This window comes from Meleagris gallopavo, chromosome 28 (assembly GCF_000146605.3).
Source record: "Meleagris gallopavo isolate NT-WF06-2002-E0010 breed Aviagen turkey brand Nicholas breeding stock chromosome 28, Turkey_5.1, whole genome shotgun sequence".
Taxonomy (NCBI): Eukaryota; Metazoa; Chordata; class Aves; order Galliformes; family Phasianidae; genus Meleagris; species Meleagris gallopavo.
In genome coordinates, this window is record NC_015038.2 from 4,851,218 (window position 1) to 4,860,038 (window position 8,821).

The 8,821-nt window shown below is 54.4% G+C and overlaps 1 protein-coding gene across 1 annotated transcript; it reads left to right on the top strand.

The window, feature by feature from the left end:
- Nucleotide 1: 1 nt before the first annotated feature.
- Nucleotides 2–3,890, top strand: BTG2 (BTG anti-proliferation factor 2; the record flags this gene model as incomplete). The annotated part of the gene is made up of 2 exons (XM_031557023.1): nucleotides 2–86; nucleotides 1,109–3,890. Coding segments are annotated over 2 exons (426 nt in total), but the record flags the coding sequence as incomplete, so codon positions are not given.
- Between the last annotated feature and the right edge of the window lie 4,931 nt (nucleotides 3,891–8,821).

An 8,821-nucleotide genomic window follows, 5' to 3' on the forward strand; every position in this document is an offset into this window, starting at 1 on the left:
CGTCTCCGGGCTGCTGCGGACGCGGGGCTGCGTCAGCGAGCAGCAGCTGCAGGTCTTCAGCGGAGCGCTGCGGGAGGCGCTCGCAGGTGAGGGGGGCGGGGAGGGCTCGTCGCAGCGTGACTTCGGTCGGAAGGGACATTAGTCGTCGTGGAACTGCGGAATCGCCGCATGGTTGCATTGGAAGGGACCTTATGGCCCCTCCCAGCCTCATCCCCTGCCGTGGGCTGAGTGCCTCCTCCCCCCCACTAACTCAGGCTGCTCAGGATCCCATCCGTGGCCTTGGGCACCTCCAAGGATGGGGCTGAGGCTTCGCGGTCCCTGCGGGGGCGGCCCGAAGCGAGCGTAGTCCACCTCCATCCGGTCCTCGGCACCTTTTGTCGAGGCTAGAAGCCTCCGTGTCGCTCCCGGGGTCGGGGCTCCCTTGCCGGTTCCTGCCCGCATCCTTCTCTGCTACCTGGCAGTGCCCCCCCTCGGTGTTGGGCACCCACGTGTGTCCTTGTGGGCACCTACCTGTGTCTCTGTGGTACTTGAGCCCTACAGCTGTCTGTCTGTCCCACGTGGAGGGCTCTGTGCTCTCAGCACCCTCTCTGGAGGTTGCTCTGGGGGACCCAAAGCCGGGCTCTGTGCCCCGTCCCTGACAAGTGAAGATCCACCCCGTGTCCTGTTGGGTGGTGCAAGACTCTCGTCCCAGCACAGCCCTGGTGCTATCAGCCCGAAGGAGGGCACTTGTCTGCTGCTTTGCCAAGATAAGGGGCAGCAGCATGCCCCAAATGATCCATCTGCCACTCCCTGACCATAGGCTTTTGTTGCTGGTGATACTGTATCTCCCCCAACCACCCCAGTCCTGGGGTAAGGAGACTTTGAGGTGCCCCCATGGCACTACTGGGGCTTTCCAGGACCTGAAGAACTGCATTCTGCCCTGGGTTCTGCAAGTGGCAGCTGTGCAGCTGAGCACTCTGCTCTGGAGCTGCTGTGACAGAGGTGGCCGAAGCAGGACGTGGTTTCCTCTGCCTGCATTGAGATGTGGGACCCCTCAGGACTGCAGTGAGATGCAGACCTTGCTGCTCCACGCCTGCTCACCGTGCTTCCCTTCTCGCTTCCCTTGCAGAGCACTACAAACACCACTGGTTTCCTGAGAAGCCGTTCAAAGGCTCTGGGTACCGCTGCATCCGGATCAATCACAAAATGGACCCCATTATCAGCAAGGCAGCTAGCCAGATCGGACTCAGCCTCCCGCAGCTCTACCAGCTCCTCCCCAGCGAGCTCACACTCTGGGTGGACCCCTATGAGGTCTCGTACCGCATTGGTGAGGACGGCTCCATCTGTGTCTTGTATGAAGCGACAGCAGCCAAGCCTGTGAGCTCCTATGGGATGCTTACCTGTAAGAACCAGATGATGTTAGGTCGCACTAGCCCTTCGAAGAACTACATCATGACTGTCTCCAGCTAAATACTCCTCTTGTCCTTACACTGCCAAGACATGGGCTACTGTATACCTCACCCGAGGATCTATTTTTAAAATGAAGAGCTATTTATATTTTTTAAGAAAATCCAGGAAAAATTAAAATATCGGGCACTGCTTCAGACAGAAGCAGTGTTTTTAGGTGCCTTTTCTTAAAAGCTGTTGCAGGCTTGAGGTTTTTATTATGAAGCTGATATCTACCTAATTAGTGTTGGATGGCAATTTTGGTGAGCTGGCTTGCTCACTGGGCAGCTTGGAATGAAGGAAGAGGGGGAGGAGGCCAGCTGGGAAGTGTGGCTGGTGACAGGACCTGAGTGTCACCTCCTTTCCATCCTGGTACCCAGCAGTACTGCGGTGTCACCAAGCATTGCAGCCCTGTTAAGGAAGGGATGAGCGAGTTACTGCATTTCCTTCACTAACTCATGGCCAAGCTGGTCTGACCTCTCTGGGGATGGTGTTTGGTAACCCCAAGGGCTGGGTGGTGCTGGGAACCGTGGGATTCCTGTGCAGTGGAGGTTCCCAATACTGTATATACTGTGGTGGCACCCAGTGCTATTTGTTCCTGGTGCTGCCCAGCACCTGGCTGTCACCACAGCTTGCTGCTCGCTGGGGGGGCTGCTGCAGGCCCTGACCAGCACTGAGCTGTGAGGCCTTCCTCCTCCAGCGGGTTCAGACATCAGCCCATGCCCTGCAGCTGCGTCCCCTCTTGTGTGTAAAAGTTGCCTAATCCAATGCTGATACTGCTCTACATCACTTCTCTGGAAGAGCTGAAGCAACTCGCCTTGTGCCCTAGAAGTTGGTGTGTAAGTTCCCCTCTTGCCCTCTCTCTTTAAATCTAAAAGTATTGGGAGATTCTTCCCCTGCACTTGTGGCTGCCTGGGGTTGGTGTCCATGTTGCTTTTAAATTCACATCTTTTCCTCCCTTCCTTCCTCCCCTGGGTGCTCAGCAAGTGGCTGAGCCTTGGAGCTGTCCCAGCTGAGACCTCAAAGGGGCAGTGTCTGGTTCTGGCTTCTTGGTACCTGTTTTGCACAATGTCCAGCCCCTTCACCTCCTGAAGCAGAGCTCCTCACTGTCCCGCTGGTACTTTGTGTTCAGGGTTTGGTTCCCTCCCCACCCGCAGAAGCCAGAGGGCTGAAAATGCTGCCCCAAACACTGCCTGTTGGGGAATGAGCCTTCACCAGCATGAGATCCATTGCCTTTCTTGGAACCAGCTGGTGCTCCTCTAGTGATCCCAGTAGAAGTGATGGGGAAATTCAGGGTATTGATGTGGCCTGTTCTAATGAAACTTCCTCAGATCTGTTTTGCAGAACACTTTTATTTTAACCTTCCTCCTTCCTGAGCTAGCAGCTGACTGGCATCCCGCAGCTGCTCTTTCCCAGCCTTGGGTTCAAGTTCTCAGACAATTGTGCAATATATTTCAAAACCATGGATGCTCTGGGAGAGGAAGGAAGCCTCCTGCTGCTTGGCTTTTTTCTCAATACATGAAAACAGAGAAGTGCAGCTCCCCAACTTTGACTACTACTTACATGGGAAAACTTACAGATTCCTGTAGCAGTTTCAAATCATGATTTCCTGAACTGGAAAACCAGCGTTTTGATTAAATGTTGTTACTTTGTCCTTGAGCAGTATGAGGCGGTGGCTCTGGAGTTGCATCACTTCAGTTCCTCACAGCAGTGAAGCAGAAGCTGAACTGAAGCGCTGGGACTTTTCCCCTGGTGCAATAGGTGACATCATCAAGAGGGGAGCACTTGGGAACTTCCAAAAAACAAGTTCCCTTTTCAGAGGAGAAAGCATCAGGGTGCTCTCTGGAGTCCTTGCTTCAAATCTGCTTGTGTGGGAACTGCAGTGTGCTCAGGATAAATGCTGTTTGCTTTGGTCCTTGTGGCTGGGTGTGGGCTTCCCTGGGCTTTAATGTCTGCCTCCCTGTTACTGTTCCCTCCTTCTTAGCAGAAAAGAACTTCAGAGGAACAGCCCACACCAAAGGAACATGCTATTGTTGCACTTAAACTGTGCTCCTGCTTCTAACACAAAAGCAGCCACGTCCCATTCCTTGTCCCTGGCGTGGAGGAGCCTCACCTTCAAGTGTCTTGTTAGCTTCAAGCCCAGTGAAATTCAGGTGCAACCCCTTCCTCTTGTAGCTGGTTCCTTGTAAAAGCTGTGAATTACTGTGCTGTTGCCTTCTTGCCTACAAGCCTGAATGGTGTGTTTTCAGAAGGTGTTTGGGAGCTGGGGGGGTTTCTCTCACTGTTTAAACAAAGCTGGACTGTTGACCGGGACCTGCTTTTTTTTATTGGGTGGATGTGGTGGGAAGTTTGTAAGCTACCATGGAGGAAGAAATGGATGGTTACTAATTGTACAGTAGTGTTTTTATATACAGAGTGTACAGATTGTTATGCTTTTGTTACTTTAATAAAAACGTAGCAGCGTTGCTGAGCCTCATTTCTTTGCTGGGCTGATGATGGGGGGTGGACTGCAGCCTCCATCCCAGCCTGTGACCACATGGTGCTGCTGGGGCTTGGTTAGTGTGGGTGACTGCTTCTCTCGGGCTGTGTCACAGAGAAGGTTTAGAAAAACCTGCTTACTCAACATGCTGGCTGAGCGTGGCCCTGCAGAGCTGGGGGCTGGGCTATGGGGCTGGGCCTGATGAGTAACGTGGGCCTGTGGGGTGCTGCCCTTCTTCCTGGGGCTGCCTTGGCTTGTCCCACAGAGGCAGTTGGGGGACTTAGTGCAGAGCACAAAGGGCATAGAACTGCCTGCCAGGTCTCTTACTCAATGTTAGAACCACTGTTCACCTTGGAAATGAGCAGGTAATGAGATGAGCCAGGCATGGGGCAGTTCCTGGGTATCTGGGGGTGCCACCCTGCTCCCTTCCTGCCCTCCTTCCAGGGGTGGCTGAGTCAGCAGGAGGAAAGCTGAGGGATCAGAGGATCGCGATGTCCGGGCAATGCTTAGGGCTGTTACAACAAAGGCACCTGGGGCTGATTCATGGGAGATCCTGTTTCAGCTGTGCCCAGGCTGGTGACTGCAGCTTGCTCACTGTGTGGCTTGTGTGCTTCATCCCTCCTCTTCGTGCTGACCTTATTTAGGGGCACTGAGCAAAGCCAGCTTCTGTAGGTGCTAGCTTTGGTCCCACGCTTGCCAAAAGTTTTTGGACTGTGGGCACTGCTACCCCCCAGCTGCTCCCTGGTGGCTTCCAGAGAGGTGATGCTGGTGTGGGCACTAGCCTGGGAACAGAGCCACGTCCCCCTCCTGCTTTTATCCTGCCTGGAAAACAGCTGGTGTGTTGGTTTTGGTGTTCTGTCAAGGCCACTCCTTTTTGAACTCATCCCTTCATTAGTTTCAATAAGCACACCCAAATTGCTGCTGTTTGTGAAACAGGGCTGTTAGGGAGGAATGGGCATCTGTTGTTGCTGATTACATTGGAGTCATGTGGGTTCAAAGGCACAGAGTGGTGGGCTGGTACCCATTTGCTGTATGCATGATCCGGGGGGGCCAGCACAGCCCGTGCCCCCGCTGTGCCCATGGGTTCTGTTTGGGCTCTTGCAGGGCTGCAGCCACCACCATTTGAGTCCCCGTAAGCAGAGCTGCAATGGCCCAAAACTGGAGTGCTCCCAGCCTGGATAAAAACACAGCTCTCATGTAGAGGAGTGTTCAGTGAGGAGTCAGCACTATGGCACAGCCGCCAGGACTGCCCACCGGCCTTCTCGTAGGTGACTCATCTCCTATTTTTATTTTGCTCGTCATTTTCCTTCTGGTCAGATCGCGGTCCCTCAGGATCAGCTCTGGGGTGAGGGGAGGGGTGCAGGGTGACACCCCAGTAGCAGCTCAGGACAGACTGGAAGTAAATAAAGGCACAACTGCTGCTCCCCACCTCCTGTTACCATTTTGATACTCTTTCTGCCAAGCTTTTTGCTGGATTTCTGCTGGGATTTTTAAATTATTATTATTATTTTTAAAATTTGGATGTTTCATGCTGAAAGTGTCTGATTCAAGGAGTCCAGGTTGGTCGGTTCCCCTTACCACCGGCAATTGGCACGTTGCACAAACCAGCATTCATCCTCGACGTGTCCTGGGCCGGAGCACTGCCCGATGCCCTTTGCTCTGCCCACCTGTCCTTCCTGCTGGGTTGGGGCTGTCTGTTGGAAAAATGCCATTTGTGCGAAGTCCAAATCAGCTGCGGAAAATGTCCCGACATGAAGGCAGTGACCACTGTGGACAGACTCCATGAAGATATTTTGCTCAATTCATGACAAAATATTATTGGATTTTTGTGTGTTCATTTTGCACTCTTTCCAGGGGTCCCTTTAGCAGAAGCTGAGCATTTCTCACTTCTAACTTACCAGAAAAGCAACATCAGCAGAAGTGAAACCCAGCCTCCACACACCCCAGCACATAGCGTGGGGTCGGACTCCTCCAGGTGCTTCCTGCCGGGGGTTTGCCACTGGGACGGGAGTGGTGATGTCGGCTCAGCTGAGGCCAATCACTGCATGGGTGTCTGTATCTGGGGCAATGCAGCAGCTCTGCCCCAGCCCTGGGGATGGGAGGGGATGCCCAGGGCACGCTGTCACCTGTGGTGTGCGCAGCTCAAACCATCTTCCCAGGATCTGCCAGAGCCGGAGAAACTCTGCGCTCACGTGGCCCAGCAACGGGATGGTGCTTTGTGTGGTTGGAGAGGCTGCAGCAGCACCAGCTCCAGCAAACCCACGTCTTGTGCTGTGTGTGAATTCCTGCTGGTTTCTGCCTCTCAGCAGGGCTGGCAGAGCAGATCCTGCTGGGAGGCCATGCTCCCTTCCTGCCCTCTGTCCTGACAGACCTTTCCTCCCTTCCCCTCGCACCATCTGCAGAGCAAAGCCTGAGCTCCCTGCAGCCCTGACCCTGAGCCTGTGTGTCCCCCCCCAGCCCTACAGACACCAGCACAGAGAAGATCACCCTTTTCCAATCCTTGGTAAAAACAGGGGAATGGGATCCTGGGGGCTGCCTCACCGCAGCCGCTCTCCCACTGTGTCTCCTGGGGCCTTGACAGATGGGCAGGCAGCACAGAGCTGCTTTTTTGTTTTCCACTGCACATGCCACGGGGAGAACCATCCCATCACCATTTCAGTCCCCATTCCTGCCCTGTCCCCATCCCCATCCCTGTCTCCATTCCTATACTATCCCATTCCCATCCCCATCCTTGTCCCCATCCCCGTTCCTGTCTCTGTCCCCATTTCAGCCCCTCCATGACAGCGGCTGCTGAGCTCCAACGCTCTCATTTATGACCTGTTGGGGGATAAAGGGGCTTATTGGCAACAGTGAGCAACTGGTGTGCGGGGACAACTGCTGCCATCTGTCTGTTGGGGGGGTGGGAGGGTTGAGGCTGGGGACCGGGTTTTGTTTCTCTTTCATGCATCACTGAACTTTGCACCTTTTGTTTTCCAAGAGAAGGGCTGGGAGCGCTGGGGAGAAAAGCGGCCTCCCCAAACCGTGCAGGTCAGGGCAGAGCTTGCTGCTTTGCATGCTGTTCTTATTAAATATTCTAATAGTAATTATTGTTGTATGAGGAGTCTGTTGGCACTGGGCAACCTGGCCCTGAACCCTTCTGTCCTCCACTCTGCTGGGAGGAGTGCAATGTCCCAGCACATTGTGGGGCATGAACCATAGGGACAGAGCTGTGCCCTGATGTCCCTGGAGACGCTGTGCCACTGTCTCTGAGGGCTGTGCCCTACTCCCATTCCCAAAGCACGCTGAGGGACTGCAGTAATGGGGACACGGTGCCTGGCCGGCCCTGGGATGGGAGCATCACCACTTCCTGCCTCCGGTCACTGTCTGGGATGCTGAGCACCTGAAGGTCTCTGCGAGGTGGGGGTTCAGAGCCACATGAGGAATGTTGGGCTTTCTCTGTGCCCCGTTACCCACTGAGTGAGCTGGGATTGGTGACACACTGTGTGCAGCACTGCTCCTCCGGGACACACCAGGAAAAGCCTTATGGAAACGGCAACAATGCCCCTGAGCCCCGCTGAGCCCTGCGCCGTCCCCTGGCTCCCAGCTGCCAGACGGAGGGTGAGGCCCATTTTCCCTCTGACAATACACTTTTACCCCGGAGTTTGTGTCTATTATAGCCCCAGATAAAACAGGGAAGGGGAAGGACCAGGCTGAAGCAGAGCAGCTGCCCTTGCTGACGGGTTGGTGGCTTTGTTGTGAGGTAAAAGGCCGCAATCCAGGCTGGGAGAGCAGCTGGGGTGCTACTCCCCTAGAGAGTGATTAGGACCCCTTCTCCCCCAGGGATGGCTCTGAGAGAGAATGGCACACTTACAAATCCCCAAGGAGCAGAGCATGGCAGGGCTGTGCCCCCCTGATCCCAGCAGTCAGGAAGGAACAACAGGACCCCTGGCAGTGCCAGCCCTCGTAGCTTTAAGGCTGGCACTTGGGACTGCAGCATGGCTCTAGGTGCACTGTGCCTTTAGAAGCAGAAACAAAACTCAGCTTGATATTTACAGCACGTGCAGAGGGAGCGCGGGGTGCGCGGGGCTGTGGGACAGATGGTGAGTGGAACAAAAGGGGAGGCAAGAATGGGAGCCAAACAGATTGGGAATTTCTTGCCCTTCCCTCTGTCCTGGGGTTCCGCAGCGCGGGGGCACTGGGCTGCCCAGCAGTCCCCAAAGCTTTCACACTGAGTGCTGCCTGAGCATTGAAACCCTACGTCCCAAATCTTCAGCCCTGGTGTGGAGGAGTGGGAGCTGGGTAGTCTCCAATCCTCATTCTCCTCCATAATGTGGGGCCAGGCAGTGCTTGAGGTCCGGTTGATCTCTGCTGGGAACGCACTAGTCCCCCACCTTGGCATGTTTTCCCTCTACCTCTGCAATTTTCTTTATCTCTTCCCAGCAATGTCGCAGCTGCCGTGGCCTGAATCCATGTGGCTTATTAATAATCAACCTTTATTGCTGCCCATCTGTAGACAGCCCTGCGTGTGGGACTCAGTCCTTTTGTCCTCAGCATCAGTGTGAGAAATGTGGCATGGCAGAAATCAGAAAAAAGCAGAAATCCCAATGGCTGTCTGCACCAACACATCCTAACATCATAACAATAAAGGTTTTAGGTTAAGGCTGGGGGGAGTAGAGCAAAGGGAAATGCTGAAGGACGGGGTGTGTGTGCTGTGCCCAGCGCTCGTGTCCTGGGAGTGGCTTTGGGTCACAGCTGTCCTTTGCTTCGTTCTCATCTGTGTCCCCAGAGGGTAATATCTGAGATGGTGGTGTTGAAACATAAATCCCATGGAGAAATGTGGTGGTAAAGGGCTGTTTGTGAGTGGCCTGGGTAGATCTGAGCTCAGGGATGCTTCAAAGGGGGGGAGGGGGGAAAGCAGGAAGAAAGGAGGGGAAGAAA